Below are 22,816 nucleotides of genomic sequence, written 5' to 3' on the forward strand. Positions count from 1 at the left end.
ATATAGAAAAGATAAACATGACCATTTATGCCAGCACACAATTTTCAGAATAGCCATTCACCCCCCCCCCCTTGTGCACCTCTCTAAAAGGGCTTCCTTACTTCAGTTGCTCCCATTTTATACCTATGAGATAAAAACTCTTTTAATGCCTCTGACCATATAGGACTAACGTTCCTTCCATACCAACCCTGTTTGGGTATGATTCTAATTTCACACAGGCAAAACTTGTTCCCCTGTCGGCAGTGGATTGATTTCTAGGACAAGAATTGATGAATCTGCAGTCAACTTGTATTTACAAAAGTACTTTTAAGAAACTCGTCATAATTGTGTGTACATATAAATATGCAGATGTGTATGGAAAGTTGCTATCTTTTTATTACTACTTTAGGAAAAGAAGTGTTCAACAGCTATTTCGAAGACTATACTTGCCAGTTAATAGAAAACAGTAAGGAAAAAAAATATCTAGTGGTAACCTTTAGAGAAATAAACAGAGGACAAAAGAAGTTACCTGTATAATTTTTTTCTGTTAGACTATTGTTGTTTACTCATAAATTTATTCTAAAAAGCACAATTCATAATTTTTCAAGTCCTGAAAAGTAATGGGGTAAAATAATTGCAATTAAATATGTATGCATCTGTATCTGGACCTTCTTCATCAGAAACAGGTTTGTTTGTTTTTCGCTTTTCATTACTATACACACCTCATTGTAAGCATTTTAACCCTAAAAGTATAATTATATTTTGTTAACCTAGTAACTTAGTAGTCCTACTGAGAAAAATTATCTGGATTATTTTCACAGTTTCTTTCAGATTAAAGCAAAAGGCGTTGCAGGTTTCTAATGGGAAAAAAATCCTCTTTCTCGGAGAGGGAAACCAGGCCTCCCACCATGCCACTGAGGATCTGCATTTAGCATGAATAAAGACAAGATGCGAAGGAATGTGGGGAAAAAGAGAGACTGCTTAAGAGATATAAAGAAACAACAAGGAAAGCAAAGAAATCTGGCTGCCATCATTAATCTAACAACACAGTTTCCTGTTCCTTTTTGATGGAGCCTAACACTGTGTGGTCATTTTCCGTAGCTTCCGATTCTCCGCTGCTAAGGAGTATGGATCTCCCTTCCTCTTCCAAAGCAAAGGCATCTGAGTTCTGGGTTTGACACGTGTGTTTGACCACCTCATTGGGGGTTGAAAATGTCTTGTCGCACATGTTACACTTGTACCGCTTGTTGGTTTGTAGCATCATGTTATCCATTTGGCTGCCTTCATCAAAGGCACAGAGTTCAAGGGTCTGCTTGTCTACCACTGTGTATGTGTCTGAGCTCTTTAGGCACACATGCCTGGCAGCCTGGTTGGCTCTGCAGAAACTTTTCTCGCAGGTGCTGCACTTGAAGGGCTTGCCTGTGTGTATGTACATGTGCTCTCGCCAGTGACTCTTCTGGATGAACTTACGCCCACAAATGGAGCACTCATACTTGCGTCTTTTTACTTCCCGCTCCTGGTCCGTTTGCTCCAAGTTATCTATGTCTGCAATGTCTGTGGGTGGTGGCGTTTCTGCCTGCTGCTGCCCGTCAATGATAGGGGAATCTGAAATTTGTGGCAGCTCGCCATCGCTCATCATCCCTGCTTCGGTAGCCTCCATGCCGTCTTTTGCCAGTTCCACGGCACTGGCACAAAGTGAAGGAGAAATACTGGTTTCCCCTGGATTGGTTGATGAGAAAGGCACTCCTGTGTGCAGCTGAAGGTGCTCTCGCAGGCTGCTTCTCAGGTTGAATCGTCGACCGCAGAGGTGACAAGCATAATATTTTGGAAAACTTCCATTTCTTTTCATGATGCTAGGTTTCACGTGAGCTATAGTGAGGGCTGCAGGCTGCTCATCTGAAGGAAGCTCTTCCATGCTGTTCTCCTCAACTGAAGGAGCAGTGGGAACAACAGAGGAAGTCAGGTCTGGGGATACTGGAGGTTGCAGAGAGTCAGAGAGTGGTAGGCTTGTCCGGCTCACTTGTGGTAGAGGTGTGTTTATCTGAGAGAGCTGCATGGCCTCATTCACTGGCTCTTGGCTCATCCTGGAAGGTTGGGGCCTTGGCTCCCGCCCAAGTTTGTCAGCTGCAGTGGTAAGTTTTGTGGGATGTCTTATCTGGTGATCGGCAATCTGAATACCATACAGAGAGGACGCCAATGGGAAAACTTGATCTGGGTGTGAGAAGCCTCCATGGCTGGCAAGGCTGGCCTCTTGGATAAGAGGATAGGCATGCAGGAACTTTATCCCTTGCTCTAGCCGAACTGGATCAATCAGCTGTGGTGCCATCTTCCCAGTATACATCAGATGCAAAAGATAGCTAAAGATGTCAGGTTGTATGTCAGTTGCTTTCAAACGAACACACTCACTGAAACACAAAGGGAAAAAAGGAAACATTTAAGTATGTATGCTTACAATTACTTAAAAAGCATTGTAAAATTAGTAGCAGAGTAACATGGTCTTTCACCCATGAAAAGTATAGTCTAAGTCAATGGTGGGCAACCACAGTCTGAGGGCCATTAACCAGTCATGTTTTTAAGATTTCCATAGTGAATATGCATGAGATCTATTTGCATACAATAGAAGCAGAACATGCAAATAAATCTTATTGTGAAAATCTTGTAAACCTGACTGGTTGTGACCCTCAAGGATTGTGGTTGACCACCTGTGGTTAAAAACTTTTTATGATACCACAACCCTCTTTTTACTTTCCCTGAACTGAAGCAGAAATGCACTTCTGTCTCATGAAACAATTCACTTTTGCATGCATTTGAAATGTGAAAGGGAAAAACATTTACTTTCCCTCCTTTGAGCTACAAACAGAATGCGTTTTTTATGCCACAATTTATAGACTGCTCTATCCCATGTACTAGTAGTTCACAACTAATACACACATACAAGGATCCCTGAAAAGTTCTCAGTCCAGACAACAAAGTTGGGGCAGTCTCCACTGAGGGCTATACACTTAGGGGCTGATTCTGTATAGGACACCGGTCTTGGCAGCTGCTTAAGAAGCGGCTGAGAATCGCATTCTATACAGAATCGCATCCTATACAGAGTCACATCAGCCTTAAAGAACAGACGTCTTACCCCTCCCCCCAATTATCTAACCAGCACCCATGTCACCGGCGCCAGTTAGAGAATTGCGCCTGCCTGATCACAAAGATAGGTGGTTCAGCCATCAGTTGATCGCAGCAAGTGAATCACTGATCAGCTGGGCCCTTCCAGGGGAAAGCCTATCATTTTGGAAGAGGCGGGCCTGCTAGCAGGAGAGAGTGTGCAATCCTTTTGCCAGCCATCAAAAGGATGAGGGGGTGGCGGGGTGGGATATTGGGGAATGTCAGGGAGAGTGTTGTGGGTGGGGTATTGGGGGTATCAGAGAGTGTCAGGGGATTGACGGAGCCTGGTGGCAGGAGGAAGTGGGCATCCCTCCTGACAGCTGGATGTGTATGTGTGGGGGAGAGAAGAGACTGTCAGGATGTTAGGCAAGAGGGAGTGGGCATCCTTCCTGCCACATGGAGGTGTGTGTGTGGGGGGTCCTTTGTCGCTGCCGGCTCAGCTGATCAAGGCAGGGGTATTTTCCCCCCCGATCAGCTGAGATGGCAGGACTCTCTGAAGCAGCAGTTTGACTGGCTTATAACCCGCTGGGTTGCCATCTGATACTGAAAGCATTTTTTAATGCAGTTGAGGCTTTTTCTCCACTATTAGTAAATGTACTTCAGTGGGTATCTTCACTACTAAGCTAATACCATTGATATATTTTTTGAGATAAGATGGAGTCTGCCATATGTCTAAAATGTCAAACTGCTTCTAATTCATTTTATCCTTCTGGGGGGGGGGGGTGAAACTACATTACGGCCTTTTGGCAGTCACTGGTTCATTTTTTAGAACATACACATTTCATCCCGGAGGGATCTTATTGGGATAATTAGCACTCTTGGGAATTAGAGGTAAGGGGCCTAGGATTTGGATCGCAAAGGCATGTATTGTGGGGGGAAAAATATGCATACTTCAGTACTAGACACAGAGCTCAGTACCATCATTTTGGCACTGGTTGTAATAGGTTACATGAGCTCCTGATGATGGAGTTATAGGATTTATGCCTTATATTTAAGCGCCAAAAAAGATTTCTCTCCATTTGGGAGGCCCTATGTTCATTCTTTGAATCCTAGTATTAGAGACATTTTAAATCAGATTGGTGATTTTGATACCCCTTTTGCTGCAAAAGTAGATCTAAGCTTTAAATGCACTTTTGCCCAGTAACATTTTTCATCTTTTCCCTTAGTTGTGAATAATGCTATGTCAACCGTGGAGGAGCATATTCGAACGGGACATCTAAGTCCGTTTACGTCCAACTCACAAGTCGTCCAAAGTAAAAAAAACAGCCTAGGACACATTTTCGAAAAATACATCCAAAATTTTTTTACTTTTGAAAATCGTCTAATTACACGTCCTGCCGATCTGATCGTCCAAGTCGCTAAATCATCCATCTTTATACCACACTTCCGTCCAACTTTTTATCCAAGCCCAAAATGCCTAGAACAAGCCCTGTTGGACATGGGAGGGGTCTGCAAAGTGATGGACTGAATACCCAGACATGGCACCTAAATAGTGGGATACCTTACAGGGCACTGCTGTGAACTTCACAAAAAGGGTGCCATGTCTTCATCTCACTACAGCTCCCTTATAGATAATGGTGAGCCCCCCCAAACCACCTAGCTATCACCCCAATGGCCCTTATGGCTGCAGGAGCCACTTATATGCCAGTACAAAAGGTTTTGGGGGGTGTATAGGGGAGTGCACATGTTTAAGTATCAATGCAGTGATTACAGGGGCTTATGGGCATGGGTCCTCCTCTCCATGGGTCCCTAACCCACCCCCAAGACGACTTAAGCTGCGTCTGTGCTGGACGACTAAGTTTTCCTGTGCCAGGCGGCCGGGTGATGATGGTCTGGAGGCTGAATTTTTATGGGGGTGGGGGGGTCGGTGATCACTGGGGTAGTATGTGGGGGTCTGTGTTATGTGTTTTCAGTGCTTATCTGGTGAGTTTAGGTGGGTTTTTGTGATTTAGACCATGTTTTACATGGTGTAAGTCACAACATCCAAGTTCCGTCGATCCCAGCCTGTATAACTTTCGGTTACACATGCTGTACGACTTGGTCCACGTCCTGCCCAACTCCTGCCCTAGACACTCCTCCCGAAACACTGCGTTTAACTTTGGTCGTTCAGCAGCACTATGAAGACCTAGGTTGTTTAGAAATATGTCCAAAACCTGTTTTTAGTATCGGCACTTGGACGTTTTTGAGAAATGTTCGTCCCAAGTGCCGACTTAGGCAGGTTTTTGGACATATTTCTCTTTCAATTATGAGCCCCTTAGGGCTCCTTTTATCAAGGCGCCCTACGGGGGTTAGCGCGTCGGACATTTCATCACGCGCTAACCCTCACGGCAGCCTAAAATCCTAACGCCTCGTCAATGGAGGCATTAGGTACTAGTGCGGCAGGCGGTTTAATGCGCGGTATTCCGTGCGTTAAACCGCTACCGCGCCTTTGTAAAAGGACCCCTTAGTGTTTAATTTACTGGAGTGAATGAATGTTTTGGTAAGAGGTTATTACACATTTATCTCATACATATTTATTTTGGGGCAGTGGCATATCTAGCATATATGATACCCGGGGCCGATCATTTTTTAACACTCCCCTCCTCTATATGCAAACATGATTTTTAGTAATAATCCACAAGTTACACAAGAGTGTACTTAGGAAAAGAAAGTATCTTCCACACTACAGTGAGCAAAGTAATATCAATACATCCAATGTAAAACTAAACAAGCCAGATTAGTACAGATCAATCCTGCACAGGCAATGCTAACAGAAAACCATATCTTTCATAAACACAGAAAACAGAAATACCCTTGCACAGTATGGAATAAGTAACCACAAACTAAAAACAGAAATACGAGAAAACTGAACAACCAAGAAGCCGGACTCTGCATACAATGCAACATCACAGAAACAATGATGCAGTCCCCTAATATTGTGCAAACTTTAAAGAAAGCAGATGTAAATTTGGTGGAAAAAAAAAGAGAAATAACAATCATCACTTTACAAATTAACAAATAAAAATAAAATAAAAATGGAAAATAAGATAATATCATTTTATTGGACTATTACATTTTTCAATTAGCTTTCAGAGACCAAAACCTCTTTCCTCAGTCAGTAAAGTATACTGTTTTTCGGTATCCTGTCCTGAGGATCAGGGCTTTGATCTCTGAAAGTTAGTCAAAAATGTACTAAAATTAGTCTAATAAAAGGATCACCTTAGTTCCATTTTCTATTTATAAACGTTTATCAAAACAGCTACAATACTACTTTATCCTAAAGCAATAAACGAAATAAATAAAAGAAATAGAAAATGTTTTTCTATTTTTATTGTCTCTGGTTTCTGCTTTTCTCATCACTCTCTTCCTTCCAGCCACTGTCTGCCCTCTCTCTTTCCCTTCCATATAGCATCTGCTCTCTTTTTATGCCCCTTCCATAAACTGTCTGCCTCCCCCTTCCATCTCTCCCTCCCCCATTGGTCTGGCATCCATCTTCTTCCATCCCTTCCTCCATAATCTGGCATCTTTGCCTCCTTCTCTTTCATCCGTCCTTCCCTCTTCCCCTGGTTTTTAGCATTTCCTTTCCTCTCCTCAGATCTGGTATCTCTCTGACCCCCTTTCCTACCCCCAGATCTAGTATATCTGTCTCTTCCCCCTCATCCCATCCCTCCTCCCACCCTCCGTGATCTGGCATCTCTCTTTCTTCTCTCCCTTCCCTTTTATTTTCTTCCCTGGTCTTCCTTCTCAATTTATTTTCTGCCTCTTTCTAGATTAAATAATTTCTTACTATCCAGTACTCAATTTCCCTCTTTTCATTGTACCTACCTACAGCTTGCCACCTCTTTTCCTCCAGTATCTCACTTTCTATCATCTTCCCCCATCCAGCATGTATCCTTTTTTCTTTATCCCTACCTTCCATCCAATATGTGCCTTCTCTCTCCTTTCCACTTCCATCCAGTGTCTGCCCCCTCTCTCTTTCCACTTCCATTCAGTGCCTGCTCCCCTCTATTTCCCCTCCCCACTAACATGCAATGTCTGCCCCCTTCTCTCCATCCACCTCACTTCCATCAACATATGCCTTCTCTTTCTCCTTCCACCTCAATTCAACCAAGTATCCTGCCCCTCACCTCCCTACTTCTGCTGCTGAACCAGCAGCAGTGGAAGTAAACTTAAATGCAGCTATCGGGGGACCTTTGTGCACTTTCCTGCAGCTGCCAACTCTGCTAAGGAAGTGATGTCAGAGGGAGTAGACTGGTGCCATGGGGATGTGCACAAAGGTCCCATGATGGTTGCATTAAAAGTTTACTGCCGCTGCTGCTTCCGGTATAGGGACAGGGAAATGTCTACTGTACTTGAATGTAACTCGACCTAAATGCAAAACAAAATTCCTTCTCAAGTTGTTTTATCCAGTTCGGAAAAAAAGAAGGGCCAAATGAATTCTTTGTGAACAATGTAATGTTACAGCTGAACAAAACTCTAAGGGCTCCTTTTATAAGTTGTGATAGCATTTTTAGTGCCCGCAGGATTTTAGCACGCGCTAAACCCGCGCTACGCAGCTAGAACTAACGCCAGCTCAATGATGGCGTTAAGGTCTAGCGCGCGCGCTAAAACCGCTATCGCAGCTTAGTAAAAGGAGCCCTAAGTATCTTTAAACCCCTTCCTCTGGTTAATAGTGTGTGTAAATGTATCCATACACACCAGCCCCAGTGCATCTGTAGTTTAACTCCAATATGCTAGCAAATTTGAATGCAGACTGGAAGCAAGGACAGTTTCCCCTCTTATTCCTCTAATTCTATAATCTTGTGGGTGCATTTTCACACTTACCCCCAGATTCTATATATGGTGCACAAAACTGTACACACAAATTTGGGCACATGCCCAATTTGTGTGCATAATTTAATTAAGTAATGAACCAATTAGCACTAATTGGGTGCTAATAATCTCAGCAGTAATTGGCAATAATTAGAATTTACACAAACATCTTGTTACGCACTGTTCTATGAAAATGCGTGCATAATTCTTGTGTGTGGATCCACAAAGAGGCCATGGCCCCAGTGAGGGGCATCCAGCATTCCAGGGATTTGTGCAGTTACTGAATACACCATATCAATACCTAATTTAGGCATTCCTCCTGTCATGAAGGCACCAGCTCCCTCCTGCCCGGAAAGACCTCCCCCTGAAGAAAAAGGTAGGAGGGATGCTCACTCCCTCCTGCCACCGAGGGCCCCCTCCCCCTCCCCCTCCAGGCCCCCATGCCTCGTACCTTAAATTTGGGAGGAGGTAGTGAAAAACACCTAATGTTCCACCTCTTTTCACGACAACACTGGACCTTAGGTCCCTCCCAGGTGATTCATGTGATGCATGGGGAGGGGCCTAAGGCCCTGATTGGCTCAGATGCCTCAGGCTCCTCCTTTGGGAGGGAACTGAGGCATTTGAGCCAATCAGGGACTTCCTTAGGAAGGAGGAAGCTCCTGAATGAGGCCTGATTGGCCAATCAGGGACTTTCTTAGGCTCCTTCCTAAGGAAGTCATAGGGACGTCTGTGCTTAGCACCCAGCATTTTAGCACCTAACTTTAGGCAAACTTTCTAGAACACCCCCATGTGTTCTTCTTTACCAGCACTGCATAAAAATGTGACACAGTAAACATAAAAAAATAAAATGTAGTTACATTGTAATAGTAATGCTAAAGCCATCAAAACACTTTCTAAAATAAAACTAATCATGTAGGGCTTCCCGAATCTCCGAGGACCATAACAGTTTGTGCTCCTTTCTCTTTTTTTTTTGCAATTACCTGGTCTGGTGAACAAATAGCATCTTGAAGTAGTTAGAGAATGATGCAAGGACAGATTTATGGGCTTTGAAGTAGACATCTCCGATAGCAACAGTACAATCGCACAGGAAGCCAAACTCTCTCTGGGCATTCAGCTGTTGTAGAAGAATAAGCCCGTGGTTGGCCAAATCCATTTTGGCTTCCCCTTTTCTTCCAACCTATAAAGAACAAATCCTTCATGAAACAGTTTTATACAAACTAGTCTCTTGCCAATACAAAGCAAATGTATAATGTTCTGTTCAATATTAAGGACGAGAAGAAAGTGATTAGCATTCTGCACCTGACTTTAATCTCATTCTTCAATGGATTGCCTCAGGTTTTGCAACCATAAGACATAGCACCACAAATTAATGAAATTAGTCAATCAGGACTTCTGAAACAAATGACAGGGGCTTTTATTGATTTGCTCATGTGAAAATGGATATGGTGTGTGCAATCCAAAACACATGATCTTCTAAAAATTACAAAGTAGTGAGTTCCACTCCATCTTCATAATTATGGTGTCGGATCTACTACAGATGTTTAGATTTTCTGCAGCATGGAAGGGAGTTGTGGGTTGTTCACACTGCAGACTTTAGCATCTACTATCAAATTGCAAGAGAAGTTTTGAACTTCAATTGCTTTTCTCAGAAAAAATATGAAGCACAATATTTGATCTAGGAGAAAGTATAACTTTTCAGTTAGCCTACGTTCTACTCCTTATGCTGCTTTTATGGGAAAGTGCTATCTTTGTCCCCTCCAAAGCATTCACAAATTTTGAAAAGAAAATATGCCAAATGGCTCCTTGAGGTCCTATATTTACCCAAAGTTTGATTCAGCTCAGTTTAGCTATTTAAAATCTGGGGGTTGTCTGTTTATGTGGGGGTGGTGGGGGGAAGAGAGAGTTAAAAATATATTTACCGTAAAACCTTGGTTTGCGAGCATAATTCGTTCCAGAAGCATGCTTCTAATCCAAAGCACTCGTATATCAAAACAAATTTCCCCGTAGTAAATAATAGAAACTCAGACGATTCATTCCACAACCCAAAAACTTTCATTCAAAATACTATACGTACTTGTATTGCAAGACCTCGCTCATTTAGAACAGTCATTATAGTCCTGCAGCGTCAGAAAGAGAACCATTGGCTCAGTTGTGATGATATGACACGTGTATACTGTATGTACTCGTATTGCAAGACTTTGTTTGTTTAGAACAGCCACTACACTCCTGAAGTGTCAGAGAGAGAAGAACCATCGGCTCAGTTTTGATGTGTATATACTGTATGTACTTGTATTGAAAGACATTGCTTGTATATCAAGTTAAAATTTAATAAAATGTTTTGCTTGTCTTGCAAAACACTTGCAAACCAAGTCACTTGCAATCCAAGGTTTTACTGTATTTATTTATTCAATTTTCCATACCGTTCTCCCAGGAGAACTAAGAACGGTTTACATGAGTTTATTCATAAAAATAAAAAATCACATACAGTTCAAAATTACCCCAAGATTAAAAAGAGAAGAAATTAAAGAGCAGTAAAACTCAGGATCCTCAGACTATCAACCTTTTGCAAAAAAAAGAAAAAAAGGAAATCATAACAACATAAGATTTGCCTTACTGGGTCAGAATAAAGTTCCATTTAAGTCACTATCTTGTTTCTAACAGTGGACAATCCAAGTCACAACTATCTGACAGAATTCTAAAAAGTAGAACGATTGCATATTTACCCCCAGGGATTAGCAATTCTCAGTTTATGGACTTTGCTTTCAGAAGATGTTCAAACTTCTTTTAATCTCAGCTATACCAACCGTTTTACTACATCTTTTCAGCAAAAGCAGTTAAGAGTAGCTGGGTTTAGAGAACTTTGGGAAAAAAGTCTATAAACCACTACTAAGATAAATCTGGGAAAAAACACACTTATCACTGGGGATCTTGCCAGGTACTGGGCTGGGCATTGTTAGAAATGGGATACTGGCTGGCTGAACCCTATAAATGTTAAACTGAAATAAAACTGCTCTTCTTTTTAGCTTTCGTCTTGCCTGCTCTAATCTTATATTTGGCCTTCTTTCTGGTAAAGACAGTCAGGGCTAAACTGGAGTTATAAATAAATTTTTTAAAAAATTTGAATGTAAAATGTTATTTTATTGGCCTAATGGATTTTAATCAAATAGTTTTTCTTTTTGCATTTTTATCTTTATATTTTGGAAATAGCACCAAACCCTACAACAGGGCTGCCCAAGTCCGGTCCTTGTGAACTACTGGCAGGCCAGGTTTTCAGGATATCCACAATGAACATGTATGAGAGAGATTTGCATACCAAGAAGGAAGTTCAGGTAAATCTCTCTCAAGCATATTCATTGTGGATATCCTGAAAACCTGGCTTGCCAGTAGATCTCGAGGACCAACTTGGGCAGCCCTGCCCTATAAGATCTGCAGTGCAATGGGCATTTATGTGCAGCTACCAGATTTTAAACTTATACACCCCTTTTTCCTTTCTTGCCTATGTATCTCTCCTCCTTCTCCTCCCTGCCTCTTTTTTTTCCACTCACTTCTCTATGTCAGTTGCCTAGAGCCTGCATAGGTATGCATGATGCACAAATAGAAGATTAGATTAGATTTTTCCATCAATTTTTAACCCCCTTCCATCTAGTACCATTGTTGCAACAAACAATCCATGGAGCACAGGTCCTAACTCTGGATCCCAGCACATATATACTGTTAATTAGCCAGTAGATGTCACTATTGCACAAGGGCTGGAGCTTTCTTTTTCATGGAAGCTGTGAACCCTACATCAACAGCCCCAGGCTTCACAAATGCCTCTGCAATGTGCCTGAAGCCAAAGAGGAACTGCTGCAATCAGCCCAGCCTAAATAGGAGTGCTCCTGCAGGTTCAGTACCATAAAGAGCTGTTGCCATGGGCCCACACGAATATAGAATTGCAGTGGAGGGCTGCTCCTTGTCTGGGAAGGCTGAAGTGAAAAGGAGAAAGAGGCTAGTGGGGATCATTTTAAGAAAAGAGCTAACCAACTTAAATAAAAATATAAGGAAATAATATTTTAAAGTCACGTTTGACTGGCTCCAACTATATCCACCCCTGAATATACATATAGACAAATGCAACTGTTATCCAAAATCCCATGTATAAGCTTGCTATTTAAGTTTCAAGTTTATTAGGTTTTTATATACCACCTATCAGGGTTATCTAAGCAGTTTTACAATCAGGTATTCAAGCATTGAGGTGAGCAGGAAAAACACAGTTCTGGGATACTGGAGTGGGAAAGCTGCTCTTAGAAACACAGAACATAGAAACATGACGGCAGATAAAGGCCAAATGGCTCATCTAGCCTGCCCATTTACAGTAACCATTATCTTTTTCTCTCCCCGAGAGATCCCACATGCCAGAGAAGCAACAAACAATTCAAAACCTGTGAAAATTTATTCAATTTTCTATACTGTTTCTCCCAGAGGAGCTCAGAACGGTTTACATTAATTTATTCAGGTTCTCAAGCATTTTTCCCTGTCTGTACCAGCGGGCTCCTTATGAATACACTGAAACAGCTTTGGCTTAAAGGTTTTTGCTGGAATTCTTTAAGGTTGTGTTTGCTTGAGTATATAGAGTGATGAACTCCCAAAGATGGCCTGTATTTTAGCATTTTTACACACAAAACATGATTGAATCCTATTCTAAAACCTAATAAAAGAGAAAAATAACTCCACTTAATAAATTTTGTAGCCCTTAAAGATGTGGAGTGGCATAATATAAAAATACATCTAAGCCTGTTTTGGGCCTAGAGCGCTAGACGCCCAAAGTCCATTCTCAAAAAATAAGTCCAAAATATTTTTTTCCGAAAATCATCTATCTATACGTCCAGGCATTTGATCATCCAGACCGCCAAGTCATCTATTATACTACATTCTCGTCCAAAAAAATCGTCCAAGTCCCAAACACCTAGAACAAGACCTTTTGGACATGGGAGTGGTCAGCAAAGTGATGGATTGGCCACCCAAACATGGTAACATGGGGCACCTTACAGGGCACTGCTGTGAACTTCACAAAAAGGATGCCACATAAACATCTCACAACTCCCTTGCAGGTCATAGTGAGACCCTCAAAACCTACTATACCCAAATATCTACAACCCCAAAAGCCCTTATGGCTGCAGATGCCACCTGTGTACAGTAGGATTTTGGTGGACTCACATTTTCCATCATGAATGCAGTGGTTAGAGTGACTTATGGGCCTGGGTCCTCCTCCCTATGGTTCACTAGTCCACCCCCAGATTACTTAAGCCGCCTCTGTGCAGCTCTAGAAGGCTTTCCTATGCCAGGTGCTGATATTCTGGAGGCAGGTATGTTTTTATTCCAATTTTTATGGCAGGAGTGTGTGGAGAATGTGTGTGGTCTGTACTTTGTCCCTGCAGTGGTTATCTGGTCACTTTGGATATCTTCTAGGCACTTTAGACCTGTTTTTAGATCACCTACATCACTACGTATAAGTTCCGTCCAAGCAGCCTCGTAAAACTTTCCGCTATGTTTGCAATACGACTAAGGGCCTCTTCTATCAAACAGCGCAAGCAGTTTTTAACGCAAAGCTGCGCTGAATGCCCATGTTGCTCCCGACGCTCATAGAAGAGGCCCTAAGTCTAGGTCAGCCCATGTCCTGCCCAAATCCTGCCCTCACCACTCCTCCTAAAATGCCCCTTTCAGCTCTAGGCATAGAATGGCATTCAGAGGCTTAAAAATTCTCTGGATACATCTAAAAACCCGTTTTGATTATCAGCACTTAGACAACCTCTCTTTAGGTTGTCCAAGTGTCGATTTAGGCAGGTTTTTAGATGTATTTCTGTTTTGATTATGAACCTCATAGTTTATTTATTCAACAAAAAGATTCAACATGCATCCTCATGTGAAAAAGCATGTAAACCCTTCAATCACCTCACTTTTGGGAAATTCTGGCTCATTCTTCCATTTGAGAGCTTCCTTGCAAGAAGAGTTCATTCCAGGTCTTTCCACAACATTTCAAGAGGGTTTAAGCCAGGCATTGATGTGGCCAGTCCGAAACACTAAACCTCTTCTTCTGCTGTTTGAATGTTTAGGGTCATTATCTTGGTGCATGGCCCTCTTTTGGCTCAGCTTCAACTCCTAAACATATGGTTCAATACTCTCTTAGGCTGATATAAAACAGAATTTATGGTTCCATAAATGATGGTATGCTATCTAGGATCTGATCTGCACCATGATACTTCCACCACCTTACTTGACACTGGGATTAGATTTTCACTTTGGAAAGCAGTGTTTGGTTTTTTGACAAACAAAATGTATGTTACTGTGTCCAAAAAGTTACATTTTTGACATCTGTCCAGAAAACATTATTCCATCACTCTTGTGAGCTATCCAGATTACATTACATTAGTGATTTCTATTCCGCCAAAACCTTGTGGTTCAAGGTGGATTACATATAAGTTTTCAGACATTACATAAAAAGTTTACATAGAAATTTACAGGAATAGCTTGAGAAGTCATAAGAGTTACATAAGAATTACCAAAGAGCTGTCACTATCTTAAGGTGATCAATGTTGGGTAATAAGAATTACCAAAGAGTTGTCGGGATTTTAAGGTGGTAAGTGATGGGTAAATAGAGGCATTTTAGCAATAGTTGGGTAATTAGAAGAGGTGTTTAGGTAGGAACTGGTCGTGTTTAGATAGGTTTTATGTATTTTTTGAAGAGTAGGGTTTTAGTATCTTTCTTGAAGATTTTGTAGTCTGTGGTCGATGATAACAGATTGGTGATTTGTCTGTCCAGTTTAGCTGCTTTGGTGGCAATTAGGTTGTCATATAGTTTTTTCGTTTGACATTTTTGGATGGTGGGTGTGTGAAATGTGAGTGGGTTCTCCTGTGCCTGGATGAGGAGTATTGAGTTAGTCGGTTGTTCCAGTAGGTTGGGCTTTCTCCGTTCATGGCTTTGAATAGTAGGCAGTAGAATTTGAAGTGTACTCTTGCCTGTATAGGGAGCCAGAGTCATGGTATGCTTCTGTGATGTGGTCATATTTTTTCAATGAGTAGATGAGTCTTAGGGCTGTATTTTGTATAGTTTGTAATTGTTTTATCATGGCTGCTGTACATGGGAGGTAAAGTATGTTGCAGTAGTCTATTAGTCCAAGGATAAGGGATTGTACCAACAGTTGGAATTGTTTCCTGTCGAAGAATTTTCAGATTTGTCTTAGATTTCTCATGGTTACAAATGATGCTTTTATTACCTTGTTGATCTGTGGTTGCATGGTACAGCCTCTGTCAATTAGTACTCCCAAAAGTTTTAGTGAGGGTTGAATAGGGTATGAGATCGAGTTTATTACTAGATTTGTTAAGGTAGGAGTTTTATTGTTTTCTAGGAGGATGAAGTTTGTTTTGTCAGGGTTAAGTTTTAATTTGTGTTCTGTCATCCATGCTGCTACTGTTTTGAGAGTTCTGTGTATAGTGCTTGTCATGGAGGGTTCTGGGTAGTTGAAGGGGAGGAGAATAGTGATGTCATCTGCATAGCTGTATGAGGTTATGCCATTTTTGTCTAGGTAGAAGCTGAGGGAGGCTATGTATATATTAAATAGTGTAGGTGACAGGGGTGATCCCTAGGGTACTCCGCAGGAGTTGAACCAGGGTTCTGATTTTTCTTGCTTCGTTTTAACCCTGTAGGTTCTGGATTGTAGGAAGCCTTCGAACCATGAAAGTACCTTGTCTGAGATTCCAATGGAGTCTAGAGTTTGTTTGAGAATGCTGTGATCAACCAGGTTGAAGGCTGCAGAAAGGTCTAGTTGTATGAGCAGGATTTTCTTGCCTGTACAGAGGTATTGTCTGGCCGTGTCCATTAGTGTTCCTAGTAAGGTCTCCGTGCTGTGGTTGGCTCTGAAGCCTGACTGTGTGGGGTGGAATAGATTGTGTTTGTCTAGGTATGAGGTTAAGGTTTTGGCTACGAGGCCATCCATCAGCTTGACGTTCAGTGAATTTTAGGCAGGCATTAATGCCTTTTACTAAAGAGTACTGCTTTCTTTCTAGCTATCCAATGAAAACTATTCTCATTTGGTTTTGTTGATCATTTAACTAATACATGGACTTTCACATCAACAACAATGACAGAATCCTGCAAATCATTAGATGTTAGTCTGTGGATCTTTGTGACTTCATTGATGATTTTCCAGTTGCTCTTGGTCTCATCTTGTACGGATGACAGCTCTTGGGTATTTGCTTTTTAGAGAGGGAACAAGGAAATTGGGAGTTACTTTTTTGTTGGCTTATCCTTGCAAGTGTGTTGTGAAATACTTGGGTTTAAAATATGTTATTTTTTTCAGCCTGAGCATCTGAAAGCATTTATAGAGTTGAAGGGTTTACCTAAAAGTTAAAACTTTTGATAGCTTATTAATGACAACTGGATAATAGTGTATTAGCTGTTTCCTATTTTATTTCCTTCTATTTCTCCTCTTATTTTCAGGCCCTCTTCCTGTTCATATAGTGGTCTAAGAAAGAGATTAAAGGGTTAGATTCACTAACTCATCGATCGTGTCCCGACCCGTTTACGACCCCAACCCGATTCACTAACCTTCTACCCGATCCGCACATGCAAATAAGGGGAAATGGCATGCAAAGTAGTATATATATATGAAATAGCATATATATATATATATATATATATATATATATATATATATATATATAAATATTTTCTTGATTGCTTGTTGTTTTCATCGCCTATTATAATCTTCAGAAAACCACTCTCAGATCCTATTGACTGTTACTGCCTTGTTGTTTGTATCTTATGCAAAGTAGGAAGGCAGAAATTCACTAAATAGAAGAAGGAACACTGATTGGGCTGGCCGATCCAAAAAGAAGCGACTGTTAAGGACCAGTCGCTCGCATCCTTGCCAACTGTCCTGCTCTCTGCCGCCCTGAAATCCCAGCCCTGCAATAAAACATTTTAAACACATCTCCCTTGTGCAAAGAGCACAAGGCAAGCTCTGTCGACTCTCCTGCTCTCTGCCGCCCTGTCCCTGTCAATTCTCCTGTTCTCTGCCACCCTGTCCCTGTCAACTCTTCTGCTCTCTGCTGCCCTGTCCCTGCAGTGCGAGTCCATGGTTTTAACTGGCGTGTTAAAAGCGTGTTCTGTTCCTGGCTGCAATGTTTTCTGTTCAAGCATGCTCTGTTCCAGTAAAGCCCCCGCTCTCTCCTGTTTTGACCTCGCTTGTGCAGAGCCAGTGCATGCGCAGACCGCATCTACAGGCAAAGATGGTCTATGCATATGTCTGGATCGCTCTGCAGCGATACGTGGGGTTGCTGTAGGGCGTGCCTCCAATCGCATTAATTTGCATGAGGAGGCTTAGTGAATCGGTCACCCGAGAAGACTCGGCCATGGATCGCCCAACAAAGGTGAGCTTAGTGAATCTAGGCCTAAGTTCTCATGAACATGTTTTCTTTTTAATATTGATATATGTTCTTCTTTCTTTTCCTTGAGATCTTACTCTGTGTTTCTTGAACAAGTTCTGTAATTTGTAATTATGTTGAAAATAAAAAAAAAAATACAAGGAAATAATATTTTAAAGTCACTTTTGACTGGCTCCAACTATATCCACCCCTGAATATACATATAGACAAACGCGACTGTTCTCCAAAATCACATGTGTAAATCACAGTGTTTGAAGTGAGCAGGAAAAACACAGTTCTGTAATACTGGAGTGGGGAAGCTGCTGTTGCTGCCAAAGAAGTTGGAATTATTCATGTCTACTACCCAACCGGGGGTGAGAGACAGGGAGATCCAGGCTAATTTCCTTTAGCAGATAGCAAGGGGAATGCCACCAGACAAGTTCTTTCTTTACCACTGCCTGCAAAGGAAGCTGGATACTGCATTTTGGGAATCAGGGAGACTACCTGAAGAAGGGAGTCTTAAAGAAGGGCCTTATTTAGGTTATAGAAGTAGGTTATAGAAGTAGGTCCAGGGTCACTACTATGGATCTCAGGATCAATCCTAAGCCCCTAGGGCCAGTTGAATACAAAATGCCCAAAGCAGAAAGAGCAGTTTGTTTATTCTATCCTCGATCAGAAACACTTTCCCGACCTCATTATTGAGCCAAGCTCACAGATACTCCAATGACTGGGATGAGACCAGCTGCGTGGCTAATCTGACCTCTCCTAAATCAGTCATTACTACTACCACCTTTAAGAAGGTCCTGAAAGCTGTGGTCAAACCAAAGGGCAGAGCCCTGAATCAAGAGTGCTTGTAGAGAAGACAAGATTAAGAAACATTGGTTGAAATCTTGAATGGCATGTGCAGATACGCTTTGAATAGATCGAAAGATGTGGGGAACTCACCCTGACTTACTGACATGATCATAGATCATAAAGTCTCCAAGCAGAATCTGGGCAATTGGAAAGACAGGTTGACCGTTTTGAGACCTAGGATTGGGTGAAATGCTCCCCCTTTCTTGGGGACCGCAAAATAGAGTAGCAACCCTGTCTCCACACTTCTGCTGCAACTGGGATGATTTCAAGCTTACATATATTACTAATTTTGTAACCCCTTAACCTGATTGTTCAGACTGGGTATCAAACATTAAAAAAATTAATTCTAATACTGTTTCTACAACACTTCCAGGATATATTTTAAAAACTCACTTTATTTTGGACTGTCAACGGTAGCAAATTCCATAAATAAGGCATCTGACTAACATACTTAAGAGACTGTTTGCAGATACTATATTAAATGGGCAAGATTGAAATTAACACATTTACAGGATTTGAAAAGCATTTCAGTCAACTGTTTTGAGGCCTGAAATGGAGGACTTTGGGGGCAACATGTGACCCTACTTTACCAAAAAGTACACCACTACAAAAGTCATCATGCTTGCTGATGTTTTATAAATTCATGTACAGTAGGTATTTCTATTTCCAGGAGGGCTCACACCATTGCTCAAAGTCCACTGTGCTGACCACTAGACTACTCATTACACTTGCTTGCTGCTCTATTAGGAATGGCCATAACACCTGAAGCTGTCATGGAGCCTGGCATCCACCATCACTTCTTAGGAGGGTGGGAGGGGGTCAGTAACCACTGGGAGTTGAAGCAGGGGTCATGCCTTCATTCTTCCTGCTGCTCACTCAAGGCACCTTTTTGTACCCTGGGCATGTTTGAAACAAGTCTAGATAAAAAAAGTCCCTCTTTTTTGCCTTGGACGTCTCTTCCTGTTGCATTACCACTGAAAAATGTCCTAATTTGGGGCTGTTCTAGCTTTAACACACCCCTTTGCTATTTGAACAAACTGCAGTATAAAACTTCCAAATTCTGTCTTTTTAAAACTGTAATTTGGATGTTTTCAGCAGATGGACTTTTTTGGGCCATTCTGAGATATCCATCTACTTCAAAAATTAGTGCCTTAATGGTACAACTGAGATTTTTTAAAATTATGTTTTGGACAAGTTTCTGGAAGTCAGGTCTATTAACAATTATTAGCTGTGCAATCTTAGGGAATCACCATTTCTCATTTCTAGGAATAAGCAACTGACTATTGTCAGAGACAATGCTAGTCTCAATAGACAACTAGTTTGACCCAATATGGCACATCTTATGTTATTATAATATCAGTTTATAACATGGTGCCTTTTAATCCTAAAATACAGAAAAAACCCAACAAAAGTAAGAAGGACCAACAAAGCCAGGAGGCTACTTTCTCATCCCATTTCTGCAAAATTCACTGCTGTTCAACACCATGGTCAGCTCCTCCAAAGTACTGCCTGAATACAGTGTTTTAAGTTTTGAAGCACAAAAGGAGACTTAGGAAAACAAATGTAGTAATAGAGCAAAAATAAATACAAAATAAAGCTTATATATTTTTAAAGCGTCTAGCTACTACTGCTGCTCCATCCATTATCTACCACAAAAGATAAAACGCGAAAATACAGTATTAAATGAACTACAGTACTACGTAAATTGGAAACAGACATCCTTACCAAAGTAAACTAATTAATTGGACGGAATAATCTAAAGCCCTTTGGGTGAGCTTGAACATGCAATAACTATGGAATGTCCAATGATAAAATAGCAGATTCCACATGTATGTAACTGTCATGAAAATGCACACAGCATTTTCATGACATTATTTTTCTTTATGTTAGACATTCAGATATTGGACAATTAAAAAAACAAAACAACAACCCAACCCATTGAGGTTTAGCATGTTATCAAGTTTTGGCCATGGTATGCTCTAATCAAGCACCCTTGCCTAGGCTTTGAACTCTGTCGCAGATGGCGGGAACTGATCTGGCGAATTGGTTGCCACAGCTTCAGCGATAAAAAGAAAGGAGGGGGGGAACAGCCAAGACAAATGTTGATTGGGTAAAAAATCTGTCCCCATCCCAAAAGACCATCACCAGCGCTCTACTCTGAACACCAGTTTGATTCAATAGCGTGTTGTCGTCGTTGCTGTTAATGATAATAGCGATAATATAAATAACAGGAACGAGTCCAACCCCTGAGGTCGTGTATACTGACAGGCGACGCTAAACAAGCAGCCAGCGCCAGCGCTCCCTCACGCTCGCATCCTCTCATTGGCTGAGCTGCGCGGGAGTTGCAACGTTCGCACGGGAGGGAGGGAGGCAGCAGAGGGAGCACGCACACTCGCCCATTGAAACTAGAAAGCGAGCGGTGGTGGCGTTGGCAGGTTTGGGTTATGCACGTACGCACGCTCGCGTCCTAAGCCGCCGCCTCCTTCCCCCATAGGCTGCTACAGTGTAAAAGCTGAAGGGCGCGTGCTGCCGTTACTATCACAACAAAGCCCGAGAGTAGCCAGCGCGAGACGCTCGAGAGGGGGGGAGGGGAAGGGGAGCACGGGGAGAGTCGGGGCCTGAAGCCCGTACACGGCAAAAGAAGGGGCGCTCGGCAGCGCAGCGCGTTGGAGAAAAGGGGGGGTGTGGCGGCGAGGCAAGGCAAGCCGGGGTAGGCCTGCTCCGCTCCGACCGGATGCCCCGCCCGCTGGGGCAGACTGAGGGGGGAGGGGAGATGCCGCAAAAACGAACAAAGATGGCCTCTCCCCCTCCTCCGCCGCAAAGGGGAGAAGGCCTCGGCGTGGGGCTCGGTGGTCGGGGGTTAAAGCGGCCTCTGTCCCCCGGCTTGACAGCTCGAAAACTAAGCCCAGGCCCCTGAGAGGGGATAAAACGGGAAGCACCCTATTAGAGAACACCAACCCCTTCCCCTCCCCTCCCCCATCGTCTCCTCCCATCTCTTCCGCCGCCATTGTTCGGGCCCCGGAGGACTCTCGGCTCCCGCGTCCCCTGGCGCGCTTATTACTTTCCCCAGCCCTCCGTCCTTTAAAGCCGGGAAGAACTGTGGCCTTCCAGCGCGCTAAGGAGACGGCGGCGACGGGTTGCAAGGGGGCACGTGGGAGCCGTGGCCCTACCCTTTCGGCTCTCGTTTCACTCACCGTCCCGCGGCGGCGGCAGCGACCGTGGCGTGCCTTCCCCAGCCCTCCTCACGGGTGCCACTGCTGTTGCTTCGGCTCTGTGCTACTCCCCCTCTCGCTGCAGCTGCTGCTGTGGCGATGCTGCTGGTGGTGGCGGCGGCAGCGGCGGCGGTCGGTGCTGGTTCCTGTCCGGTTACGTTAAAGTCACATGACCGGCAGCGGGGGCCTCTTGTGCAGAGAGAGACTGCGAAGCTCCCCCGCCGGGGCTCAGTGGCGGCAACAGCCGCCCTCCCCATCCCCCTCCGCTCTCCTCCCTCCCTTGCTCCCCTCCCCCCGCCGCCAGTGCCGAGGCTGCTGCAAGAGCAATGCCGCCGCCGCTGCCATTCTCCGCCACCGATCGCGCAGTGGAAAGCGCCCGGGAGCGCAGCCCAAAGTTTTTTTGTGTGGGTTTTTTTTTTTGGGCAGCCTTTTTTTTTTTTCCCCTTCGAACAATATATGTCCTCTCTTAACACGGATCTGCATGTCTCATATGGGGACGAGGGATAGAACTGTTCAGAATACTAGTTAGGTGAAAAAGAACTGATCTTGTTTGGGCTTTAAAAAAAAAAAAAAAACTAAAGCAAAAATATTGCCTTGCCACAATGAATTCAGTATTTTATGGATACTGATAATCGCTTTTTTAAATGTTTGTATAGTGAAATGCGATTTTTCTCCTTTTTAAATTTAATTTGTATAGCAATAAAGGCTTTCATTATGCTAATAAATTTGCCCTCAGACTTTGGATTTTCTTTACCATAGTTAGCACTAAAGTGCTCTAAGTGGAGTAAACAAATTTAGGTCATAGAGAACATCATAGTAAAGTGTCATTGTTGTGTTTGTCTACCCATGGGTTTCACATTTTGATCTTGCAGCAAGCCATTTTGAGGTTGCAAAAAAATAAAAAAATTGTCCATGGTGGGAGGCACAAGGTTAATGGCAGGATCACATTTTTTATTTTCATTTTAGTCATTTGTGATAAATTAACAATGTTCTAGTCATATTAACCTGTAGTTATTACATACAACATTATTCCCACAGTTATTTTAGTAAATAGTTCAAATATGGGATGGTTGTTAGATAATGATTATGGTTGTTAGATAATGATTACAGAGAAATATGTTGCCTATTGAAAGGTTGACAAGTAGCCTGGCTTAGTTCATGCCCATAATTCATGTGACTGAAATTGTACGTACATTATATTTGGGTGTGCGCCCAATACATTAATAGTTACATTGACACCTATTTGGTCTCAAATTGGGTTTTTGTATCTCTTGGAGAGAGCCTTAATAAAGCACCATTGTAGAGAACCCATTTTGATGTACTTTCCTGTCTTTTTCATATCCCTCCATACACACTTCTGTTTTTGAAATTTTGTGTTTATTAAAATTGCATTACATACATATTCTAAATGAAGTACTATA

The 22,816-nt window shown here is 42.5% G+C and overlaps 1 protein-coding gene across 2 annotated transcripts; it reads right to left on the reverse strand.

The window, feature by feature from the left end:
* Positions 1 to 349: 349 nt before the first annotated feature.
* On the reverse strand, positions 350 to 21,667 carry ZBTB2 (zinc finger and BTB domain containing 2). 2 transcript variants are annotated; one of them, XM_033939598.1, is made up of 3 exons: positions 21,378 to 21,667; positions 8,907 to 9,103; positions 350 to 2,384 (listed from the first exon to the last, which is right to left on the reverse strand). In XM_033939598.1, exons 2-3 carry the CDS (start codon positions 9,077 to 9,079, stop codon positions 1,013 to 1,015), a joined length of 1,545 nt encoding a protein of 514 aa, XP_033795489.1. In that variant the 5' UTR covers positions 9,080 to 9,103; positions 21,378 to 21,667; the 3' UTR covers positions 350 to 1,012. The 2 variants fall into 2 exon arrangements, with proteins under 2 accessions (XP_033795489.1, XP_033795490.1); XM_033939599.1 differs by lacking the exon at positions 21,378 to 21,667 and adding an exon at positions 20,181 to 21,172.
* Between the last annotated feature and the right edge of the window lie 1,149 nt (positions 21,668 to 22,816).

This window comes from Geotrypetes seraphini, chromosome 3 (assembly GCF_902459505.1).
Source record: "Geotrypetes seraphini chromosome 3, aGeoSer1.1, whole genome shotgun sequence".
Classification (NCBI taxonomy): domain Eukaryota; kingdom Metazoa; phylum Chordata; class Amphibia; order Gymnophiona; family Dermophiidae; genus Geotrypetes; species Geotrypetes seraphini.

What these genes read in the sequence shown, in the direction of transcription:
- ZBTB2 (XM_033939598.1), bottom strand. Translation starts at nt 9,079, where the DNA reads ATGGATTTGGCCAACCACGGGCTTATTCTTCTACAACAGCTGAATGCC. An exon ending in CTATTTGTTCACCAGACCAG is followed by an intron (nt 2,385 to 8,906) that starts GTAATTGCAAAA and finishes TTTGTGTTTCAG; the next exon opens with TGAGTGTGTTCGTTTGAAAG.